General features: G+C 50.7%; 1 protein-coding gene across 1 annotated transcript; it reads right to left on the bottom strand.

Annotated features, from left to right (window-relative positions):
* Positions 1-1,337: 1,337 nt before the first annotated feature.
* Positions 1,338-19,447, bottom strand: LMOD1 (leiomodin 1). Its single transcript, XM_062509621.1, has 4 exons — positions 19,187-19,447; positions 3,713-4,123; positions 2,534-3,661; positions 1,338-1,364 (listed from the first exon to the last, which is right to left on the bottom strand). The coding sequence occupies exons 1-4, from the start codon at positions 19,445-19,447 to the stop codon at positions 1,338-1,340; spliced, it is 1,827 nt and encodes a 608-aa protein (XP_062365605.1).
* Between the last annotated feature and the right edge of the window lie 5,566 nt (positions 19,448-25,013).

The following is a 25,013-nucleotide window of genomic DNA, read 5'->3' as shown; positions in this document are numbered from 1 at the left end:
GAGAGCGGTTCTGGATGACCCCGGGGCTTTGGGGTGACCCTGGGGATTTAGAGTGACCCTGGGGTGACCCCGGGGGTTGAGGTGTCCAATTTTGGGTTCACCCCGGGGTTTAAGGATGACCCTGAGTCACCCTGTTCTGGATTACCTTGGGTTTCGGGATGACCTTGGGGCAGCCCCAGGATGCCCAGTTCTGGGTGGACTCAAAGAGTTTGAGGTGACTGTGGGGCAGTCCTGGGGTGCCCAGCTCTGGGTTACTCCAGAGTTTTGGGGTGTCTGCATGTCTGCGCCTGGTTGTCCATGTCCAGCAGCAGCAGGGTGCCCCATTTAGGGAGGTTCTGGGTGGGTGGGTGACCCACCTGGTTGGGGTGTCCAGGTGGTCCCAGGGTGCCCAGTTCAGGGTGGTCTGTGTGTGTGGGAGAGGAAAGAGCTTCCCCTGGCTGAGGTTGCTGACTCAATTCCCAGACACCCCCTGCGCCCTAATGTGGGGTCTGGGGACCTGGAGCTGTCCGGACGCAGAGGAAGCAGTGGGTGAGTTTTATTGCTGATGCAGTGGCCGCAGTCATACAAATTGTGATCAAGGTGTCATGACAGGAAGGATAGGGGGAGGGAGAGTGGGCATCACAGGACCCCAAAACCCACTGCCCTCCTTGAGTCAGTGCTTTCCCTACTCTCTCTGAGGCAGATTTGGTTTCCATGCTCTGAGAGTTCTGGGGGTCCCCCCCGCAGTGCTGTGGGCGCGTACAAGTTGCCCCAAGCTCCTGGCCCTGGCCTGGATCCCCATGTCCCACCACTTCCGTGCCCCCTCTCTCCCTGGCTGCTCCCTTCTCCAACACTCCGATTCCTCCTGATATCAAGCCTGAACCCCCGACTCTGCAGCCACTGCTGTGCCTGAATCCCAAAACTCTGCTGGCCATCCAGACACCTTGTAGTGATCTGATGATGGTCTGGGTGTCCCCTACTCCCCGCCAAGGCTGAGGGTACTTGTGTTCACCCCAGGCTGGACCCTGGATAGAGGGTGCCAAACCTCTTCATTATGTTCTGACGGGGAATTTCCATAAGGATCAGCTCTGCAGACCCCTGCTCTATGCTTGGCATCTCCAGCGAGGCACAGTGCTGGTAGAAGAGCGAGCTCGAAGGCTTCACAACCATCAGAAAATAAATACAACATCCTCCATCATGTCCTGCTGGGCCCGGCCCATCCTCTGTGTCCCAGAGAGATCCCTGCTCCTTTATGTCGGTCACTGCAGGTTCCAAAAGGCTTGTCATGGAAACAGTCACAGGAAAGGTGAGTGTCTGGGGCTCTGCCATGGGCTGGAGGGGAAAAATCCTCCCGCTCCCTACTGCAGCAGCTTCGGCAACTCCACCTGCAGAGAGGGACACCCCATTACTGGGAGAGCAATGGGAGGGGTGCAGGAATGTCCCTGACATGTTGCAGGGAAATCCACATCCAGGGCAGGGTTAGATGGGATACTGGAGAGAAATTCCTCCCTGTGAAGGTGGTGAGGTCCTGGCACAGGTTGCCCAGAGAAGCTGGAGCTGCCCCATCCCTGCAAGTGTTCAAGGCCAGGTTGAATGGGGCTTGGAGCAACCTGGGATAGTGGAAGGTGTCCCTGCCCATGACGGATAAGAGATAATCTCTAAGGTCTCTTCCAACCCAAACCATTCAATGACCTCTTTCTCTTGGTCAGGCTGGCTGTCCCCCCATTCCAGCCCATGGACAGCCCAGCAGGGACACAAACCATCTGGAGTGTGCGAGACATTTCAAGGCTTCATGCTGGGACCAACATTAGGTCCTTTTGTTCCAGCACAGTTATTACTGTGTGGGGTACATACACAACAATGTGGTGCCCTAGGGTGAATATATGGTCCTCCTGTATTAGGAGGACAGTTGCTGCCACAGCTTTCAAGCACCCAGTCCACACTTGGCTAACATTGTCTAGATGTTTTGAGAAGCAGGCCACTGCTCTCCACTGGTCCCCAAGGTGCTGTGTCAGTACCCCCAGAGCAACATTCAGTTGCTCATATATAAAGAGTCAAAAGGCTTAGTCAAATCCAGCAGCCCAAGAACTAGGGCTGACATCAAGGAATGCTTCAGTTGTTTAAATTCAGATGAAGCCTCTCTAGCCATCCGGGGCCACCTTCCACCCTAGGGGCAGCCAGAAGATACCAAGGGCCCAGTGAGTTATAAGTTATGGATGGCTTCTTCCTTGTGTCCCAACCCCCAGATCCTGGTGGATCTGCCCAACACAGGAGTTCTGCCAAGCGATGGATCTCCTTTTGGATTCTCTGTCACCTGCTGACCCCATCTCTAAGGAGGTATTAAAGAAGGAATCCCATCTGCAGGGATGGTATTAAAGGATGGATCTTCCTTCCCCATGTGTTTGGCAAAGGGATGGATCTTCCCCTGTGCAAGGGCTGGGAGCATGGACATCCCACTCCAGAGAAGGACACAGCCAGTGTGACAATGACTATGACCTCAGCCCCAGTCCCCAGCCCTATCCTGTGTATGGGCCCTCCCTGGCCCTGCACTTGCCTTCTTGAGCTGTTTGAGGTTGCTGGAGCGAATGGCTGCCAGGAGCTGGTCCCGAGAGTTCTTCTCCTGGACTGGCAGTGCCCGGTCTCCCAACTTTCTCTGTGTGGCTGGCGAGAGTGAGTTCTTCAGGCTCTCGTTGATCATCAGTGGTGGGGCGAGTGGAGGAGGAGGTGGGGGTGGCACAGTGGGTGCCCCCCCTTTCTTGGGAGAGCTTTTGGGGGAAGCTTTGGGGGATGGCTGTGGGGATGCCTTGGAGAACCCCTTCAGCAGTGCTCCAGGCTTGGGCACCTCCAGGAGGTCTTTCTTCTCCCCCCGTTCCTGTGCCAGCTTCTGCTCCTGGAGGCGTTTCTGCCTCTGCCTGTCCATGTTTCGGCTCAGCAGGTTGGTGACAGTCATGCGTGGCCCAGCCAGCTCAAAGTGATAGCCCAGCTTCAGGAGTGTGGTGTTCTCCTTCAGGAGCTTGGCTATTTCCATCTCTGTCTTTCCCCCACAGATGTGCCGTTGGTTGTGGAAACGTAGCTCCGTCAGTGTGTTGTTCTGCAACAGTGCCCGGAAAATGGCCAGGATACCCTTGCCTGTGATGTGGTTGGAGTCCAAGTTGATGCTTGTCAGCACCTTGTTGGACTTGAGCATTATGGCAATGGCAAAGGCCACATGGTCATCAGCACGGGTGTTAGCCAGGGCGAACATCTTGACCACAGTGTTGAACTCCAGGGCCTCGGTGAAGCGCACCAGGGTCTCATTGTTGATGCAGTCAGAGTTGTTCACGTTGACCTCGGTCACCTCAGCATCGTTGTTCTTCACCTTCTCGATGAGCTCATCAAAGATGCTAGAGGCTTCATCGTCCTTGGCTTGATCTGTGGAGCTGCTGGAGGAAGGCTTTGAAGGGCTGCTCCCAGCTCCTGCCTTGGCCTCCTGTTTCTCTTCCACCTTTTCTGCCTTTTCTGCTTCTGCCTGGGATTTATCCTTCTCATCTGCCTTGGATTTTTTCACAGCTGAAGCCTTTTCCTCTTCTTTTTTATAATTTTCTTTCTTACCTTCCCCTCTTATGTCTTTTTCTGCCTGTTTCTTTGATTCTGAACTCTTCTCCTCCTTTCTGTCCTTCCCTGTGTCCTTTGATGCCGAATCCTTTTCTTCTTGCTTTTTTTCCTTCTCTGTCTCCTCATTTGCTGCTGAGACCTTCTCTTTTTCCTTTTTATCCTTCCCTGCATCTTTCTTTTTTAAATATGAGCCATTCTCTTCTTCCTTTTTATCCTTCCCTGCATCCTTCTTCAACTCTGAGCTCTTCTCTTCCTTCTTTTTGTCCTTCTCTGTGTCCTTCTTCAACACTGAACCTCTCTCTTCCTCCTTCCTGTCCTTCCCCATCAGCTTTTTCTCCATGGCCTTGAATTTATCATTCATAGCTTTATTCTCTTTGCTCTTGGTTTCAGTCTCAGCTTTACCTTTCGGGTCTGTTTTCTGAAAATTTTCTTCCTTTTTAGAGTCTTTCCCCACTTTAGTATCTCGTTTCTGGGATGCATCTTTGGAAGGAGATTCCTTTCCTTTTTCTTCTTGATTTTTGTCTCCCTTATTCTTGCTCAACCTGCTTTCCTAGTGAGAGAAAAACACCTTGGAATTACAGAAACAGGTGCCTCTGACCTACAGACTTGCCAACCTAGTCTCACTGTCACTGACCTCTGTCACATGGGAACATCCTGCAGCCTGTGGCTGGCCTTTGGGAAAGGAATGTTCGGCCCAGCTGAAGTCCCAGTTCCAGGGAAGGGTTCAGCATCTGAGTGCCTTAAATGTAGGCAGAGCCTGCAGAACCCAGGTATGATAAGGTCCTGCTGCAGCTCTCCAAGGCAGCTCTGCTCTCCTTCTGCCTGCAGCCCCCTCCCAAAGGGCTCTGGAGGTCTGCAGGATACCCTCTCTAACAGGCCATAAGCTATCAAGCAGTAGAGGGCATCTTCTCTCATACCCCTATAAGTTATAATTTTTTAAATCATTTTTCTCACTAGGGATGGAGGTAGGGCCTGTCTCCCTGTGAACCCCAGGTGCTTTCCCACCTTTCCTAAATAGTTTCCAGCTGGATGCTAGGTGGCTTCTCACAGTCTGTAGCCCAACACTCTCCACACTGTCCTGGATGTGTGTCCAAGCAGGGGGACAGTGACACGGCTGACCCAGCAGTCACTCCACCCCTGGGCTCTACAAAACCATTCTCCTTTCAACAGCAGTTTGCACTTTTGAGCAGAAAGCCAAGGAAATTGGAGCATGGCATTTATTGCTTTCTAACACATGAAGTTCTCCCAGCTTAACTGGGCAAGTTTTGGTCATTTTTAAAAGCACCTGACCCTTGCCCTTGGTACAGCCTGTCCTGGGCATTGATGCTGGCCACAGCCAGCTGCAGCAGCTTGGGGACACAGCCAATGCCTCGTTGCAGCCTTCATCCAAGGCTGAGGGGCTGGAAGGGGCTCTTCATCAGCATTGGTACAACCTTTGATGTGGTTTCCATCCTTCTCTCTAAACTGCCAGAGGGCAGAGTTAGGTGAGATATTGGGAAAAAATTCCTCCCTCTGAGGACAGCAAGGTCCTAGCACAGGTTGCCCAGAGGAGCTGTTGCTGCCTCATCCGTGGCAGTGTCCAAGGCCAGGTTGGATGGGGCTTGGAGCAACCTGGGATAGCGGTAGGTGTACCTGCACATGGCAGGGGGTGGAATGGGATGAGCTTTAAGGTTCCTTCCAACCTAAACTAGTCTGGGACTCCATGACATGAAACACATCCATTCCCAAGGGAGAGGAGCCAATGCTTCAGGTGACTGAAGGCAGATAACTTCACACTGGGACCAAGTTTGCTGCACAGTGGAGTGTCCTACCATAAATTTCACATCAAGGCTTGGCAATCTAAATTAAATTTATTTAAATTTGGCAATTCCCTCCTCTACAGCTAGGGAACACACAGGTCCTCTCCACTGGGCTGGCTCATTTTTGCTGGGGGATTTTAGGACTCCAAGGAAAGGAGGAAGAAAGATGCCTCTGGGAGATGCAGCTGTGATGCCTTTACAACCTCCCTGGACCATCTCACAATCAGGACAGCTCTGTGGCTTCACCCAGTGCCTGGAACCCCCAAATCTGAATCCTGACACCCCAGTTTGCCATCAAGTTGGTCTCCATCTCTTCATCCCAGGGCTCTGTTGTGTCCATGCTAGGGCAGCATGAGGCTGAGCCTTCCCCATGTGCAGTACTGCCAGCCCTCTGGGACAGATTTTTGTGGAAAGAACTGGCTGTGCATGGACAGCCTTCAGGACTGTTTGTACCTGGTGAATAAACAGATACCACTGGGGATGAGAGAGCTGTTTATTTAGTTAAGAGATTTCTTGGCTCCCTGGTGGAAGGCTGAACAGGGACAGGAAGGCTCATGCCAGACCCCTACAAAGCCTGGCCTGGCATCCACACAGCCCCAAAGGCTGCCACCCCAGGGACCAGGGATGGGGCTCCCAGAGGTGTCCTGGGTGTTGCAGTGAGCAGGTGATGCCACCTCCTCTGGCACTGAGCTGGGGGTCCTTCTCACCAAGCTGTGGGCTGTTCCCAGCACCAGGATGGTGTACAGATGCTCAGTGACATCCTGAAGCACCTCAGTGCAGGAAGTGCCCTGGCAGGAGGACTGTGGGATGAGGACACTGGTGTTCCCTGGCCAGTACCTAACAGGGCCTCTCCAAGGTGTTTGGGAGGGCCCAGACTGCAGATTCCTGTAAGAAGGGGCATTTGTCCTCCTCAGGGCTCTGCGACCCTCTGGTGACCACTCGAGCACCCCTCGAGTCAGAGCCAGCAGCCTCATCTCCATGCCAACTGCTCCAAAAATCTTTCTCCTTCCCAGCCCAAGCTCACCCAGCCTAACACTGGGGAGCTCTGAGTCTCCCCTGAGCACCCTGGGCACATCCAAGACCAAGAAGAGCAAAGGCTTTGACCAGGGATGAGTAGATCTGGAGAAAGGGAGAAAAACCGTGGTGAGAATGACCAGCAACCTCTCCCATGCTTGGAGAAGGTGATGATTTGCTCCAAGCAAATGAAACCAGAGGAAAATTAAATCCATGGCAAATCCCTGCTTGGGAAAGCTGCTGCAGCACATGCTGGGAATGTCCTGTTATCTGGTTAAAGCTTCCATCCATGGATGTGTGTCCACGTGCTGTGGTGTGGGGCAGGTTTGGGGGAGGAGGGACCTGGAGCCAGAGAATGGGATGTGGGAAAAGAGGTAGAGGAAAAGGAATCAGGAGAGAACTGGGAGAAGTTGGGGAAAAGAAGCTGGGGAAAAAGGAGCCAGCTGTGGCCCCATGCATAGGAACAAGGGAATGCAATAGATATGCAGTTACCATCATGGGTGTTTCTGCCACGGTGGGTAGCACTTGTGGGATCATTTGCATCCAGCAAATTTGGGATGCATCAGAAGGATCTCATCTAAGAGCTGCAGGTTACTGGAAGAAGTGCTGGATGGTCACAGGGAGTGAGAGGGGTTCAAGCTGCTTCATCTCCTGTGGAGCTGCCTTGGGAGAGCCCTTGGCAAGCACCCAGCTCCAGTGGCCCCAGAGGGGGAGGAATCAGGAGGAAAAAAAGTTCAGGCAAGAAACCAGATCTGTGTTTCTAAAACCAAGTGTCACTGTGGCCCATCTCAATCCCTTGCTGGAGCCTGGGGACATCTCCAAAGCAGGTCTGCTCTGGGCCCTGCCTGAGGCCACATGTGTGCCCAGAAGAAAACATGTCCTTGTCTCCTCCTGCCTTTCCACCATCCCAGGACTCTTGGTGTGTCCCACTGGCCCAGCACATGCTGCAGGTGCCAACCTCAGATGCCATCATCCCACCACTGGTCATAATACTAAAGATCTTATATCCAGGCTGGAAGTGCAGGTGGAAGTGGAGCTTGGTGGCAGAGCTGTGTGGCAGGGGTGGAGGAGAGAGAAAAGCACCTTTCCCCTGCTCTGGAACCCCTTGTTTCCCCCATGGCCACTGGCACAGCTTCTCCTGCAGCCCAGCACCAGCTGTCCTCTCTTCATGGCCATGCCAAGTCCTGCCTGCTCACTCTTCTCTGCCCACTGGCATATTTACCTTGGGTACCTGAAAACCAGTGTTGCTGCACCCCCTCTGTGCCATTCCCTCTGCCACAAGCACATTAATTAGGGGAATACTTTTACAGAGCATGTCAGACCTTTAAAAATAAGCCTAATGAAAACAGCCTCGTAGTCGGTTGATTAATCACCAGTGTTTTGATGAACTGAGATGCCTTCCCGTTTCCTCTAAACAGACTAAAATGAGCATTGCCATGGCTTGTTACCATTTGTAACCCTCAAACCCACTCAGATGTTGCCTTAAAAGGCAAAGGAGACTGGGAACTTCTTGCCTGGAATCCAAGCACTCACTCCAGTGCTGAGCAAGGGATGGGGCTGGGGAAATTGCTGGGGATGGGGAGATTGAATCTGGAGTTGGAGTGAGGGTCTCACTTGCTGTCCTTGAAGCCCCACAGCTCATTTTGGGATAGAAAATTACTGGTTTAATGTTAGTTATTGATCTGGCTGTTTGTTCAGCAGGCGTAATGTGGGCACAGTCACCCTGCAGTGCCCAGAGCAGATTTCGTAAGGGGAAGGGGAAGGGGAAGGGGAAGGGGAAGGGGAAGGGGAAGGGGAAGGGGAAGGGGAAGGGGAAGGGGAAGGGGAAGGGGAAGGGGAAGGGGAAGGGGAAGGGGAAGAGGAGAGGAGAGGAGAGGAGAGGAGAGGAGAGGAGAGGAGAGGAGAGGAGAGGAGAGGAGAGGAGAGGAGAGGAGAGGAGAGGAGAGGAGAGGAGAGGAGAGGAGAGGAGAGGAGAGGAGAGGAGAGGAGAGGAGAGGAGAGGAGAGGAGAGGAGAGGAGAGGAGAGGAGAGGAGAGGAGAGGAGAGGAGAGATCCACAAATCCTGTACCCAAGATGACAGAAGGGGCACTTGGTGGCCCAGCAGCTACTGTTACATCAGTCCTTGGCAGAAGGGAAATATGGAAATACATTTGCCGAAATTTAGTCTTTGGGACAGCTTTCTCCAGTTATTTTCAGAGATATGTCCTGGAAAGAGTCCCTCATGGTCCCATCATGGCAGGATGTGCTTGGCTCAGTCAAAGAACAAGATGTGAGGATGGAATCTTGGGAGCATGAGACGCTCTGTACTGGCTCCAGGGAGGAGAATCCCATTGGAGTTCAAGGAGAGCTTGGCTGAAAGGGGGAAGCCAGAAGATCAGATGGGCATGGAGCTTCTGGTGTGAGTCCAGAGAGGCCACAGAGATGCTCTGAGGGCTGGAGTCCCTCTGCTCTGGAGACAGACTGGGAGAGCTGGGGGTGTCCAGCCTGGAGAAGAGAAGGCTCCAAGAAGACCTTAGGTCCCTTCCAGTGGCTAAAGGCGCCCCAGGAGAGCTGGAGAGAGACCTGGGACTAGGACCTGGAGAAACGGAGAAGGGGCAATGGCTTCCCACTGCCAGAGGGCAGGGTTAGGTGGGATATTGGGAAGAAATTCCTCCCTGTGAGGGTGGTGAGGTCCTGGCACAGGGTGCATAGAGAAACTGTGGCTGTCCAATCCCTGGAAGTTTACAAAGATAGGTTGGACAGGGCTTGGAGCAACCTGGGATTGTGGAAGGTGTCCCTGCCCATGGCAGGGCTGGAATGGGATGATTTTTAAGGTCCCTTCCTACCCAGATCATTCCATGATTCAAGAGTCCAGGAGGCTCCTCTGTGCAGGTGACTGCTAGCAGCATGAGTCATGCTGGTCCCCACGAGGAAAGGGGCATGTCAGCAAAAGATGTCAGGCCAAACCTGTACTTGCAGCTCCTGTGAAAGTGGCTGCAGGAGCAGTGAACTCAACTCAACAATGCCACTGGCTCAGTCTCTGACGTCACCTGCAGCTCTAGGGGCCTCTGGAAGCTGAGTGTGAGACATCATCCTGTGATGATATGAGAACCTCAGGAGCATGACAGGGGAAGCCTGTCCCACCCATCTATCCCAAATCCCAGCCAGAGGCACCAGCATCCCTCCACCCCTCAGTGTGACCTTGGGGCTAAGGAGGCTGAGCATGAGCCCTGTGAAAGCTCCCTGGGGACAGGGATGTCCTCCAAGACTGTCCCACTGCACAGAGAAGCCACTGAGGTGGCTGGGGGCAAAGGCAGGGGGGTTGCAGGTTGTTTGATGTTCCTAGTATTTGGGTACCTGCTCCTGGAAAGGGTTGCTAGAGTCAAGGCAAACCACAACAAGCTGCCCAAGCTCTTTTCCTCTATTCCTCATCCAGTTTTGAGTAACCTAGGGACAACTCAGAACCAAGGGCATTCCCGGAAAGAATGCTGTGGCCTTGGCTGAGTCCTGGGAGCTGCTGAACCTGGATTACCAGAGACATGCAGAGGAAGCAGGGCTGCAAGGCTTCTGCTGACCCTGGGACACCCTGGGCGGTTGTCCTCCTGCTTCTCAGCTGAGAGCAAATGTCATGGAAAGGTTTGTGGGAAACCCTATTCACATCCCTGGGGCTCCTTGAGAGGATCAGACAGCAAAGAATTACTCTTGGCATGTTTGGAGTCTTTTGGCACGAAGCAAGGTTGAAAGAACCTCAGCTTCCAGCACTTCTAGCACATGACCCCTGGCCATGCTCTGTGTGCTCAAGTCCAGAGAGATGTAAACAACTGCCTGCCCAGTCCTGCCTCACATATTATCCTATCATTCTAACAAGGAATTCAGCTTTTCACCTTCCCTTCTGCCCAGATCTCTCTGACCCCAAATATCACTGTGTCTCAGCCAACATTTTTAAAAAGTCCCATTTCAGAGATGCAGAGGTGTTCTCCAGAGACTGGGCAGCTTCTGGCCCTGATTATTTATTTATTTATTTATTTTTGTGAAATAAGGCTGATAAATGTTTTAACTTGGTTTCCTTTAACAGAAGAGCTCCGGCCCTTCCATGGGAAAACAAAGCCATTTTCTGGAAAGCTGTAAAACCACTTTGTAAATGTAAACCTTTTCTCCTCTAACAAAATCAGGTTTTAGAAGACCAGGTTTTTCTCTTCTATTTTCTGTACTCCCAGCCCTTCTCCTGGTACTGGCGTAGCTGAATTGGATATTTCCAAGATGAGACCTTCTCCCTGGGAGTCTCCTCTTCATCAGGGATTGAAAAGGGCAGGGAATGCCAGTGATTAACACTATGAACACCTCTGAGCTGGATTTCTGCCCAGTGCACTTTGTGGGAAGCCCACAAAAAGCATTCATCAGATTTTTAGGAACAGGAGAATTGCAATTCAGCCCTAGTGAGTCTTAAACCTATCTCCATCCTCTGTATCATAAGGGCTGGATGCTCAAGGAGCAGGACACTGCTCCCAGCCTACTGGCAACACATGGACACATCTCCAGGTCCCTTGCTAGTGCAGGTATCCAATGGATCCCATCCAGCAGCCCATAGGACCATCACAGACACCCCCTGGCAGTGAGCACCTGGTGCTGGAAGATGATTCCAGGTCCTTGAAGCAGGTGAGATGAGCGAGGGTCCAGGTGCCTACCTGGAAAATCAGACCAGTTTTGCTGCTCATTGGTTTGCTTGTCACTCCCTTAAATAGTTTGTGGGAAACAGGAGCATCAGCTCCTCAGGCTCCAGCACCACATGGGAGCTGCATCCCAGGACAGAGCACTTAGTGGGCATAGAGCCAGGCATGCCAGCTGTCACCAACTCTGGTTCTTGGGAACTGGGGAATTCCCTGTAAGGAAGCAAATGGCAATTACTCTCCTTGGCAGAGGCTGCCATGGCTGTGCAGGTGCTCATTCCCATGCCAGGCATGTCCAACATATGCCATGGTGCTTCTGTCAGGAGGAGGGACTCTTTGGAGCTCTCAGCAGCATGCAGCATAAATCCTGACCCAAATACTGTATGTAAGCCCTGGGGTGCTCAATACATGGTCACGGGCTGTACAGGACACCTCTATGACATGGGCTGGTGCCTCTCCAGTTGTGTTTCAGGAAATCACAGAATAATGGAATCACTATGGTTAGAAAAGCCTGCTAAGATCAAGTCCAACCATTCCCCCAGCACTGCCATGTTTACCACTAACCCATGTCCACAAGAGCCACATACACATAGCTCTTCAATCCCTAAAGGGATGGTGATTCCACCTCTGCCCTGGACAGCCTATGTCAATGCTTTACAATCCTTTCCATGCAGGAAATTTTCCCCAATATCCAACCTGAACCCCCCCGGCACAACTTGAGGCAATTTCCTCTTGTCCTATTCCTTGTTTCCTGGGAACAGAGCCTGACCCTCACCTGGATGCACCCTCCTGTCAGGGAGTTGTGCAGAGCCAGAAGGGCCCCCCCTGAGCCTCCTTTTCTCCAGGCTGAGTCTCCCCACTCCCCAGCTCCCCAGCTCCTTCAGCTCCCCAGCTCCTGGAGTTCCAGACTCTTCCTCAGTTCTGTTCCCTTCTCTGGACATGCTCCATCCCCTCAATGACTATCTTTTCCTGAGCAACCCAAAATTGTTCCCAGAACTGAAGGTGTGACGCCAGCAGTGCCAGCACAGGGGATGGGCATTGCCCTGGTCCTCCTGCCACACCATGGCTGGGAAAGGCTCTTGTTTCCACAGCTCCAATTTCTTTCTGTTTTCATCCCTGTTTGCTCCACATTCTGGGCAGAGGAAAGGACAGAGTAGTACTCTTGACCCTCCACAGCGTGTCTGTCCCCCACCATCCTGCCAGCCACACCCTGACTTTAAAACATGTGCACTGACACTGAGATCCTCTTGCTCCATCCTGCCATGATTCCCACACAGCCAAGGGTGGGATGGAGCAATATGACCGGTTAATCCCAGCGTCCTGCTGGGAGCTGAGTCACTGAGATGGTTTTAGCACACAAATGATGTCATAGTGCTGCGAAAGAGAGGGACACATAATGGACCCAGCTCTTCTCCTCCTCCATGCCTATTTATCAGCTCAACATAAACACATATTAAACCTCCTGGACAGCTCAGCCCATATAAACTAAACACTCCAAACACTTCCATGTGTCTATCTGCATCCCAGTTGTGCTTTATGTAAATACAGAACACAGATTTTTACTCCTTTTCCTCCTAACTGACTAGAAATCCATGGGTTTTTTTCCCCTGCTTGTGCCCTTAAAAGGACTGTGGATCTCCCAGACTTGTACGTGTCTTTGGTGTGAGCTCCACATCACTGGGAACGCTTTCTGCTGCAACTTGCCCTCATAACCAAAGTAAAAACAAGAAAAGCAAAGCTTCTGCCCCCAAGGGCATCACAGAAACACCAATCCAGCTGTGAAGATCTTTATCACACAATTTTTCTAGGAATGCAGCTCAAAGATGCCTGTGTTCTCGCTTCATATTTTTCAGCTATTCTCCACAATGCAGATCCTTCTGGAAGCTGTCGTAGGATTGTTCTTGCTTCTACGTTCACCTTGGAAGGTTGTTTTATCATACACTGCAGGTAACAGCTCCTGCTTCTGCTGTTCATCCCTCTTGTTACAGGGCTGGGGCTTTGCCAGAAACTTGTAACGAAACACCAGAGCACAGACCACAGTTTTCATTTCTGAGCAATGAAAGGGGTCTCCTGGACTTCACAGAATTACAGAATCAGTTTTGTTGGAAAAGACCTCTGAGATCATCTAGTCCAATCTGTGACTGATTCCCTGCCTTGTAACCCAGCCCAGAGCACACAGTGCCATGTGCAGGTGTTCCTTGGACACCTCCAGGAAAATGGACTCCACCATTGCCCTAGGCAGCCCTGTCCAATATATGACTACCCTTTCCATGGAGAATTCCTCATTATGTCCAACTTGAACCTCCCCTGGTGCAGCTTGAAGCTGTTTCCTCTTGTCCTGTCCCATCCCTTGCTCCCTGGGAGCAGAGCCTGACCCCCACCTGGCTGCTCCCTCCTGTCAGGGAGTTGAAGAGTGACTTGTGCAGCTGTGGCCTCCTTTAAGGACCAAATAGGAATGGCTCAATAATTTTGGCCTTCAATGTCCCTTCCCACCCAAACCAGTCTGGGATTCTGGGATTCCTTGGACTTGAAGATCTTAGTGGTCTTTTCTAATCATAAAGATTCTCTGATGAGGGTAAAGAGACCAAGTCAGGACCCAGCTAAAAGAAAGGCAAGAGCTGGGAATTAGTGAAGAGTCTTGGAAGGGAGGAGGAACGGTCTTGGCAGTCAACAAAACTTGCTGATAAACAGAAGAGCAGAGTTTCAGTACACGTTAGGGACAAACTGGGAAGATGCTCGAGGAATGATATAATCCCTGCTATACCCTTGTTTGCAAATTCCTTCGAGTTTGAACTAGCGAGTTAAATAAGGAGCTTGTTTTTCCTCCAGATATTTTCATGAAAAGATTACAAGCTTTGAGCATTAATAAGAAATTTAAATCCTGGCTTGTTTGCCTGTGGTGTTGAAGGAGGGCTCACTGCTGAGGATCTCCACTTTCCATGGAGGGAAAACAAGTGACTGGATTAAAAATCACCCAGCAGCAAGTTCCAAGCCTGAGAGAATTAGAAAGGAAGGCAGACCTTCCCAAGGCCTTGTAAAAAGAAATCTTTTTCCATAGCAACAGGACCTGCTGTCCTCTGGCACTGGCATCCTTCAGCTATGCAAAATTTGGATTAAATAAACTCTCTGAGCTCGCTGCTTTTCCCTCTGCATCCAAACCAGGCCATGAGGAGCCTGTCCAGCCTCCATGAAGAGAGCTTGGGGACATGGAGACATTCCCAGGAGCCTGCAGGGATAAGGATGCATGGACCTGAAACAGGAGGTCTTGTTAGCAGAGGAGTGCACTTAGAGAGTGGGATATCCAAGAGGAAGCGAAATGGTGCTGGAAGATAACTGAACCACCTCAGCTTCTCCTGTGGCAAGGGGGTTCGGCCTCCACGAGACAAAAATATAGGGACCATCTGCACTGTGCACATCTGTCCCTGGCTGTGCAAAACCATCCTGGCATCCAGCATCCTCTGTTCAGAGTCTTCTCCTCCAGGAAGCTGGTCCCTGAGCTTCCATGGAAATAGACACCCACAACACGAGTATCTTCATAAAAAAATTGGGTTCATGGCCCTGGAATGACTCCTCTCCATAAGCAGGACAATACTCCCTCATGCAACTGCCCTGCACTTCCCAGCCATTTGTGCTTGAAGCTGCCTGAAATCAAATCAAAACAAGCCCTCGGGAGGCAGGACTGGGAACTCTGATGGGATTGTGACATCCAGGTGTCCTCCCCTTACAGGTGAGCTTCAAAGAGCATTTGGACAACTCCCTGAGGCACATGGTGGCTGTGATTTTGGGGTTGTCCTGTGCAGGGCTAGGAGCTGGACTCTGTGGTCCTTGTGGGTCCCTTCCAACCCAGGATATTCCATGATTATGTGAGCAACCAGGGAAGATGGTGATGCTGGAGAAGGGAAAGCAAATCAGGTGCTTTCTATCTCTACCATCAGGTGCTTGGTGTTTTGGAAGCCATCAGGGTGCTGTGGTGAGGTCAGGTGAGAATCCAAGGAAAGCCAAGAGCAGCTGCAGGTGGATTTTGTGGAATGCTTTGTGAAGTAAAACCTCCTGTTGTGGACTTGGCAACTGTTAAGGAGGACTCGTCCACCAAAGCACCAGTCCATGGCACATGTGGCTCACATGGAGATCCTTCCCATGGGATAGCTCTTCTCATGTAAGTCCCATCTGGCAGAGGTTCCCTGAGAGTGTTTAGGGCTCACCAAATGCCAGTGGGAAAGATCATGGAATTATAGAATGGTTATGCTTGGAAGAGATCTTAAAGATCATTCCTTTAAAGACCATCATGGAAGAGAGTCCATGGATGGGGTGCTCTCAGGGAAGGTATAACTGTGCTCTCTGCACGGACATCTCACACAGCTCAGCTCTCAGAGAAACCCATCCCACAGGGACAGCTGCACAGAGCCCCTGTGCCCTGGCACATTCAACTTTTCCTCTTCTGGAAAGAAATCCCAGGCATGATAGAAGGATTTCAAGTGACAGCAAGTCAGTTGTGCCCCAGGTAACTCATGGAATCCTAGACTGGTTTGGGTGGAAAGGGACGCTAAAGCTCATCCTGTTGCACCCCCTGCCATGGGCAGGGACACCTTCCACTATCCCAGGTTGCTCCAAGCCCTGCCCATCCTGGCCCTAGACACTTCCAGGCATGGGACAGCCACAGCTTCTCTGAGCACCCAGTGCCAGGGCCTCACCACCCTGGCAGGGAAGAATGTCTTCCCAATATCCCACCTAACCTCACCCTCTGGCAGTTTAATACCACAGCACCAACTTCACAGCATGTTTCTAACCAGAATTTTTCTCATTTTGTCTTTGCCTGTGACAGTAAAGAGCCTTGAGCTGACTGTTTACCAACTAATGAGTATTCATTTAATTCCAGCTCCCATGACACATGGACCTTGTTGAATATATCCAGAGAAGGGCACTAGCCCAAGCACCACCCTTGAGCTGGGTTATACTTCCACTCATTAGCAAGACAAAGTTAAGATTAATTTATTACTGCATCATCAATATGAGAATTTGGCTGCCCAGTGTGGAAAGGTTGGGGCAAAGCTCACATCTATTTTGGGCTGTTTATAATCTGCTTCCTAGTTACCCAAGTTTGCCCTTTTCATCACTAAGAAGATATGTTATGTAGTTAACAATATTTCTAAATATACCCACTTCTCCCAATATTTAGGTGGAAATGGAGGTGCCTGGAGCCAGTTCAAGAGCAGAGCAGTGACTGCAAGAACAGCAAGATGGGCAGAACCTCAACCTTTCCCTTCAAAATACCTTATTTTGCTCCTTGGAGCAAATTAAGCAAAATTCCAGCTAACACACAATGTTCCACAACAGAGATTCCCATCAGGAGGCATGGAAGAACAGCAGGCAGGTCATAGGAAGGACACTGAACTTCTGAAGCAAGTCCAGAGGAGGCCACAGAGATGCTCTGAGGGCTGGAGCCCCTCTGATCTGGAGACAGACTGGGAGAGCTGGGGGTTTCCCAGTTGGGGGTGTCAGAGCATCTCTGTGACCTCCTCTGTATTTGCTTCAGAATACTGAGAGCTGTTGATGGAGAGGGGCTGGGATGGACATGTATGGGGTGACTGCACAACCTGGGAGAATGCCAACCCTGTGGGAGTGCAGCCACCATGGGTGTGCTGGCTGGCACAACATGAAATCTGCTGACACATAAGAGGGATTTGTCATTAGAGACCTCGGAGCTCTGAGCAGCTGGGGGAGAGCTTGGCACACGCCTGGGGTGCTCTGGATGGCTCCATGTTCTCATTCCATCCTGCAGCAAAACATAGCCCTGGGGCTTCCTCGGACAGAGGGTACTATTGGCTTCCTGCACTGTTTTTTGTGACTGTTCCTGTGGTCTGATCATCCCATCCCATCCCATCCCATCCCATCCCATCCCATCCCATCCCATCCCATCCCATCCCATCCCATCCCATCCCATCCCATCCCATCCCATCCCATCCCATCCCATCCCATCCCATCCCATCCTTGGGCCCCACTCTACCACCAGCATTATCTCATGTGCCAGCATCACAACCTGGAATTTTCTAGATGATCCCAATCCCAGATCCTAACAATGGTAGGGAGGAAATGGTGTAGGATGTACTTTTTTTCTTGGTCTCCAGGGATTGAAATAGAAGAAGAAAGTCAGTTCTGCCCTATCCAGTTGCTGCAATGCAATCAAACTGAGCCACTTTCACTGACAAACTTGACCTGTTGCCAATTTGCTTTGTCTTCCATGGCCTGAAGCTCCTGAACTCAGAGAGCAGCAGGAGCTTTCCAGAACCCCTGTGATGCCCTCCCCTCCAGCCAGAGCCCTCCAGACTCTCCCAGGTGTCCCTCCTCCCCAAACCATCTCTTTCCACATCCCAAATCCTCTCCCACTGCACACACACTCTCAGGCATTTCCAAACAACATTATGTTTAACCAGGCAATCTCCCAGGTCTCTTTTAAATAAAATTCACATATTTCCTCCCTTCCTCCTGGTCATAGACACTTGACCAATTCCCAGTCAATCCCCCATGTTTCAACAGTTAATCTGAAACAGAACACAAGTTGCTGTCAAACCCAAATGTCCCCCTGCCTAAAAAAACCAGATTTTTCAGTGTCACCGCTCAGGATCACCTGCAAAACAGCGGTCCACTGGGATGACTTGTCCCACATAACAGCATTTCCCTCTCCAGGCAGGTTTGTCCTGCAGCACCTGTACTTCCCCACCACAGGGAAATTTTCAACTGGTGAGGAAATCAAGGCAGTGCCCTTGTGGTGAGGGGCACGGCACTCACTGTCCCCCAGCCCATGCCAAGCACTACATATAGAAGGTGAAAGCTGTTACTTATTCTCAGAGGCAGAGGGAGAACCCAGGCTGCCTAGGACAGGGGTGAGGATGAACAATTTAACCCCTTGTTCAGTTCTCCAAAATCATCCTGCAGTTATTTCTCCTGTAATTTTAATTCCCACTCCTCACAATATTTAGAAGGGAATAAGAGTGCCTAGGCCACAGTCAGGAGAGGACCCTCCTATATAAACTCCATAAATATCCAGAAAGAGAAATTTCCAAGTGCTCTGGGGTGGTTACAGATTGATTACCCAGCTGGAAGACACAGGGTACAGCTGGGTGACCTGGGATAAATCTGGAATCAGAGCCAGAGCAGAGGGGTAGCCACATAAGACTTGGCTCTGTTTGTGCTGCCAACACTTCCCAGCCCTGCACTGGCACAGCAGATGCAAATCCCACCTGTGACATGAAACCAGCCCATGACCATACAGAAAAACTGCTGAAGAGTCACTGTCTTTCACTTTCTGGCTCAGCCTGCCATGAAAAACTAGGGAAACCAGATACTTCCCAGGCTTCCACAAAGCAGATACCAAATATTCTTAGTGCTGAGGTTAATAAACGTTACAGAAAAGTAGGAATGGCTCCCACCAAGTCACAACACAAAAAGAGGAGAACTGACATGAATCTCTCGTTTTCTCCAAGAAAACTCTTATAGGATTTGCCAGGCGTAGAGAAGGAGATAAATGTATCCAAATCATAGTAAAAGAAGGAATTTTAAGTGAACAATTAATGCAAAACAAATGGCATGGGGTAAAACCTGCTTCTCAACGTCATTTCCACAAAGCAGCAAACGTTTTTATTCCACAAGAACCAGAGACTGATATTTTGTATAAGAAGAACTGAAAGAATCAAGAGTCCAGAGATCTCCAAAAAAAGGGGAAAAAACCCCAAAACACACACACACACACAAAACAAACAACAACAACATACACCCAAGAAAACCTCCCCCCAAAAAACAAGAAAAAACGCGGCCTGTGGGATCGCTGTCACTTCACCGACCCCTCCAGTAGCCTCCTGGGAATCCCAGCTCCGCTCCCAGCCCTGCCCAGTGATGTTGGAGCAGAGGCAGGGAGAAAATCTCTGGCACCAGCACAGGTGTTGGCTTTGCTAGTAACGCCTGGATTTTATGGGCCACCCTGTTCCCTCCCGGAGTGCCTGGAGCAGCTCCCTAGTCTCTCCGGGACAGCTATTCAGCAAGCGCACGCCTTTCTCGGGTTTTGTGCTTTCTGTCTCGCCCCTCACTCAGCCCGGGGGGGAGGGGGGTTTGGGGCGTGTTCCCACCTTTCCCGCAGCAGCGGTGGGGGATGTGACTTACGTCTACCGAGTGTTCCCGCTGCAGGAGCCTCCTGGTGTCCTTGTCGTGGTGGTTGAGCGCCGTGTCACAGTTTTGTGGGCCAGGTGAGGAGTCTTCTGATTGGTTTGTCTGGCTGCGCTCCACAGGGATGCTCCCGTCCGCATCCACCACATCCAGCTCCTTTTCCAGCTCCTCCATCTCCTCTGGAGACAAAGTAGACAATAAATTGTCTATATCTGGATCTTCACTAACTTGTCGCCGGTATTTGGCCACTTTGGACATCTTGGCTCGCTGGCGAGACACGGTGGCGGTTGTGTGGTACCCAAAGCAGGAGAAAAAAAAAAGAAGTCGAAGCTCTAAGGCTGCTTCCCGAGCGGCAGCAGGTGCTGAAGTGTTAAATCTCAGCAGCTCTCCGGCCCGGGATACGGTGGTTATTCGGAGGGGACACCCCTCTGTCCAAGTGTTGGCCAATAACAGGATCCAGTGGCAGTTCGGGCGCTGGGAAGCCAATGGAGCCCGGCAGGAGGCGGGGAATGGTGCTATCAGAGGAGCCTGAAACCCGAGGACATTCCAGGGAGCCATGCAGAGCTACATGACCAAATTTAGTCCGAAGCATTTCGCCTTTTAAAGGCAATGGGCCAACCTAGTGAGAAAACAGGGAAAAATGCAATAGCCGGCAGGCCGGGGATGGGGGTGGAGGAGGCAGCCCTAGCCTGTTCCATGGCGGCTGGGGGGTTACTAAAGTGGGCAGCGTGTCTACGAAGGGATGAGGGGAGCCTCTGCTGCGACAGTGACAACTCTTGGCTAAAATGAGCATGGAAGCACCCACTCCAGAAGTTTTCCTCTTTATCCCGCTGAAGTCTGGGATCTGTGCCGTTAGCCGGCGCGCTCAGCCCTTCGGAAAGAGCTAGAGGTGGTGGTGGTGTTGGGGCAGACTGGCTCCCGCGGAGAGATGGAGGCAACAGGTAGCGAGTGCTCCCGGCTATGCAGACCTGATCCCTCGGGGACTGTCGGAGCTCCTACCCACCCTCAGACCCTGAGCGGCTGTTCCTGCAGTTGCTCTTCCTTACACACTCCCACTTCCTCTCTCCAAGCCCCAAAGACATCCCTCCTTCTGCACAGATGGAATTTCTGAGTCTCCCCTGCTCCTGGTCCTTAGGGCAGTGCCCTAAGCTTGGGCTTTGGCTGGCAGCACCAACTTTCCATTTCCCTAATCTGTATAGAAGCTTTACTGGCACGTGGGAGTTCTCCCACAGGGACAAAAGTCAGCCTTTTCTCACAGTTTACAGGCAGCTTTAGTCCATGTCCAGCATTTTGTACACATTTGTACATTTATCCTGCCATACATATTTGTCCTGCCAGCTTCATCCTGGTTTTCTTCATCCTTTAAATTCTTTGTAATATTTACTGCCTGCTCCCAGACCTCCCTCTGTTTATCCAAGCAAGGAGTCCTTTGGTGTTTTTCAACAAAACAAGCTCCCCTAGGATTTTCCTCAGCCTAATCACCTCCTCTGCCTGTCTTCCTGGCCCTGCACACAGGCCATCCGGTGCTCCAGGTGACTCTCCTAGCTCTGTGTGTTAACAAACTTGACATTTCCCATCCTGACAGGAAATGTACATTCTCAGTGCATTCCAAAATTTCCTTTTATCACCAGTGCTGCAGTGCCCAGGTCCTGATCATATCCTTCCTGTGATTCACTAGCAGGGCTAAGATTTTCTCCAGATTGTAGAAGAAACTGTTTGGTTTAGTTTCCAAGTGCACAAACTTAAACATTGCCAATGGTGAATTCCATTGCCATCACTTCTGTTTCCCTAATCCCGCAACCCTGGTCTTGGTGCTCACTTGCACTGGGAGGGACAGAGCCATTTTCTTCCCCAGCTGGCCTCAGACAGAATCATTGAAAGGTTTGGGTTGGAAGAGACCTTAAAGCTCATCATTTTCCACCCCCTTCCCTGGGCGGGGACACCTTCCACTATCCCAGATTGCTCCAAACACCATCCAGCCTGGCCTTGGACACTTCCAGGGATCCAGCAGCAGTCACAGCTTCTCTGGGCACCCTGTCCCAGGGCCTCACCACCCTCAAAGGGAACAGTTTCCTACCGATATCCCATCTAACCCCATCATCTGGCAGTGGGAAGCCATTCCCCCTTGTCTTCTCACTCCAGCTCCTGATGAAAAGTTTCTTTCTATCTTCCTTTACTCTCCTTCCCCAGCACTGTCACAGACAGTGCTGAGGGCAACAGAAACCACAGTGAATTTCGTTTTTTGTGTCCATTTGGTGCTGTCTTTACCTAAAAAAGCCAAATGAGTGTCTTGTTTTTTCTACCTTAATACAGCCCTGGATCTAAGGTACTGTCTGGTCACTTTTCAGGATACAAGGCTAGAAATGTTTTAACACAGTGTGTTTTGGAAGAGAAATTTGAGTTACAGAGTCTGGAGGTGAAAGAAATTAACTGACAGGGGGGTGGACCTAGGTGGGTGTCAGGCTTTTCTCCCAGGGAACAAGAAACAGGACAAAAGGAAATGGCCTCAAGTTGCACCAGCAGAAGTTTAGGTTGAATATTGGGAAAATTTCTTCCCTGAAAGGATTGCTCAGTCCTGGCACAGCTGCCCCATCCCTGGACGAATTTACTGGGTTAGTGGTAGTTCCAGGGCAAGAGTTGGACCTGATGATCTTAGAAGGCTTTTCCAACCTATACAAGTCCATTATGCTATTCTATAAATGTCCAGCCTTCCAGTATTTCTACAGTATTGTTGTGCTCAGTCTTCAAGTGCTTATAAGAGGTGAGCAACAAACTGGAAACTCATTTCCCAACTGGAAAGCGCAGAACAAAAAGGTAGTGAGAAATCACATCTTTGTGTCTGCCTCTTCTTGGAACAATCCAAGCATTCCCAGGTATGCCAGCCCTGGCCCCAGGGACAGGACATGTGGACAGCCCCAGAGACAATCTGCAATGCTAAGGCAAAGAAAGCATCCTTTTACTTAAAAGGGAAATCTGGAATTTTCACTGTCTGCCTTGTTCATAGTAAATTGCTGGAAACTTTCCCATGTTGTAAATTAGTTTTCAATAGAATATAATCACTATCAACACACCCGAACCTTGATTCTTGTGATGAAAAGTACCACACACCAAATTCCCTAAGAAGCTGTGAATGTGGCCTGGGAGACTCCAAGTCTCTTCTGAAGTAACACCCATCCTTTCCTGAACCAGGAGTCCACAACTGCTGCATACTCCTCCCCTGCACTGCAGAGCTAGGCAGAAAGGTAGAACAGCATAATTTTGTGGGTAAATATTCCCACATTAGCAGAAAATCTGGGAGAGAAGCAGGGGACACCCCAAACTTGTTATGGTTTAGAGTGGATGGCCTCACTGTGATTTATCTTGGCTATCACACAGCCCTTTTTAACTGGGATATTGTCACAGTTCTGCTAGACCATATTTCACATGGCTCTTGGGGCTGTAAGAATAAAACAGTAGAAAGAAATTTTGTGTTTTCACCCCAGAATAAGGGGAGCTCCAGATATGCCTGCACTGACTGGTCCTTCATGGGCTACCAGCAACTGGGACTGGGGATGTGTTTGGGGACACTTGGGCCATGCTCTGGAGCTGATTCCAGCCACTGCAGTGTGGAATAGTGAAGTAAAGAATCCCAGAACCCCAGAAGTGTTTGGGTTGGAAGGGACCTCTGGAGATCATCCAGTCTGACCCCTTTGCCTGGGCAGAGTCATCTGGTGACACAAGAACACTTTCGGGTGGGTTTGGAGTATCTCCAAAGAAGGAGACTTTACACCCTCCCTAGGTAGCTGTTCCAGAGCTCTGCCCTCCTCCACGCAAGGAAGTTCTTCCTCAATCAACTCCTTTGGGTTTCGTTTATGGCCATTTCTTCTCACCCTGTCACTGGGTACCACTGAAAAGAGCCTGGCACTATCCTCTGACACCCTTTAGAGATATTTGTCTGGGTTGATGGGATCCCCTCTCAGTGTTCTCTGGACTAACCCAGCTCCTGCAGTCTCTCCGTATCAGAGAGATGGTCCAGGCCCTGTGTGGCTCAGAGCAGTGGGATGCATTGTGGCTGAGCACACAGGAACTCTTGGCAGCTCTAAATCCATCAGTCCTAAATTTATCAGGATCACACCTCCATAGCAAACAACACCTCGAGGGCACTAATGAGTATTTCCAAATCACTGGCTTTGAAGCACCACAGCAAGCAATTAGAGAGGAGGGAGAGAGACAGATTAAGCAGCTTTTTCAGGCATATTTACAAACTCTGGTAGAGCTGAGAAAGCTTTCTGTGCCCCCATCTCTCTCATAGCCAGCTGGGACCACCCATCTGCCTTTATTCTTTCCTATTAGCTGATAAAGGACAGTTGAACTTTGGATGGATTTCTCTAGCCTGTTTTCTTTCACTTTCCTTCAGAGCCTGCAGGAGGAGAGATTAAAAACTGATCTTTTTATAATTTTCTAAGCCTTTGCTGAAGAGTAACATTTCCCTGCCTGGCCACAACAGGCAGTGGGTGTCTTGTGGCCAGTGAGAGAAATTGCTTCTCTCCCAAATCCAATGCATCTTTATCCAAAACCTCCTCTCCAGACATATGCTCACATGACAGCAAGAGTAGAGAGGACTATAGATTTTGGGAAACAAACCAAATCGGGCTGTGGGAAAACTCAGAAATCCCAGGAAGCCCTTGGATATCTTCCTTGAGCCTGCCCAAGGGTGCCACCTTGGGTGACACTGAAGATCCTGCACCTCATGAACTCACCATGCTCTCCCACAGCTTATGAAAGGTGGGACCAGAATGACCATTCGGCCTGATTTAATTAACCTACCACTCATTAGGGGAAGGAATAAGGGCTACAGCAAAGAATTTCCACCCCGAGAAGGTTGGATCAGTCACAAAATAATGGAATTGTTGAGTTTGGTAAAAGCCCTGTAAGTTCCTCCAGCACTGCCAAGGCCACCACTAGCCCATGTACCCAAGTGCCACATCCATATGTTTTTTAAATCCCTCCAGGGATGGTGATTACTTCCCTGGGCAGCTGTGCCAGGACCTGACCGACCTTTCCAGGAAGAAATTTTCCCCAGTATTCAAAGTGAACCTCCCCTAGCCCAGCTTAAGGCCGTTTCCTCTTGTCCTGTCCTTTGTTCCGTGACAGAGCATGACACCTCCCTCCCTCCCTGCCTGCCTCCCTCCTCCGCCCCAGCTACACCCTCCTTTCAGGGAATTTTGGAGAGTGATCAGGTCCTTCTGAGCCTCCTCCTCCCCAGGCTGAGCCACACAGCTCCCTCAGCTGCTCCTGGTGCTGCAGCCCCTTCGTCAGCTTCGTTCCCTTTCCTGGACACACTCCAGCCCCTCAATGTCCTTCCTGAACTGAGGGGCCCAGAACTGACCCCAGGATTGAGGTGCTACCTCACTACTGTCCTGCACAGAGGGATGAAGTCACAGCAGTGCCAGAGGACACAGGAGTGGGGAGGGCTGCTCCAGCAGCAGAGAGAAGCCACAATAGATTTCCTACTTTCCCCATCTCCCCTTCTTGGCCAAAGCAGAAGCCACAATACCACCTCCCAGGAATATCCAAAATTGCATAACCTCCACTCCCCCACCTTAAATGAGGTCAATCACACCTGTTCCTGAAACCCTAGGAGTCTTTTAAAGCATCAAAACCCAACACAGCAGGTAGAGCATTCTAGCTCCTTCATGGTGCTTCAGCCCATTATTTATTAAAACAATTAAGTCAGTGGAAAACTACCTGTTTTGCATTCAGTTTTTGCTATCGAATGATTTTCTGCCCTTACAGGAGAGCAGAGCGTACTGTTAAATTAGAAGTAGAAAAGAATAAGCAGTTT

This window comes from Cinclus cinclus, chromosome 27 (assembly GCF_963662255.1).
Source record: "Cinclus cinclus chromosome 27, bCinCin1.1, whole genome shotgun sequence".
Lineage (NCBI taxonomy): Eukaryota > Metazoa > Chordata > Aves > Passeriformes > Cinclidae > Cinclus > Cinclus cinclus.
The sequence above is the reverse complement of the archived record's forward strand: the minus strand, read 5'-3'. Positions and strand labels throughout refer to the sequence as shown.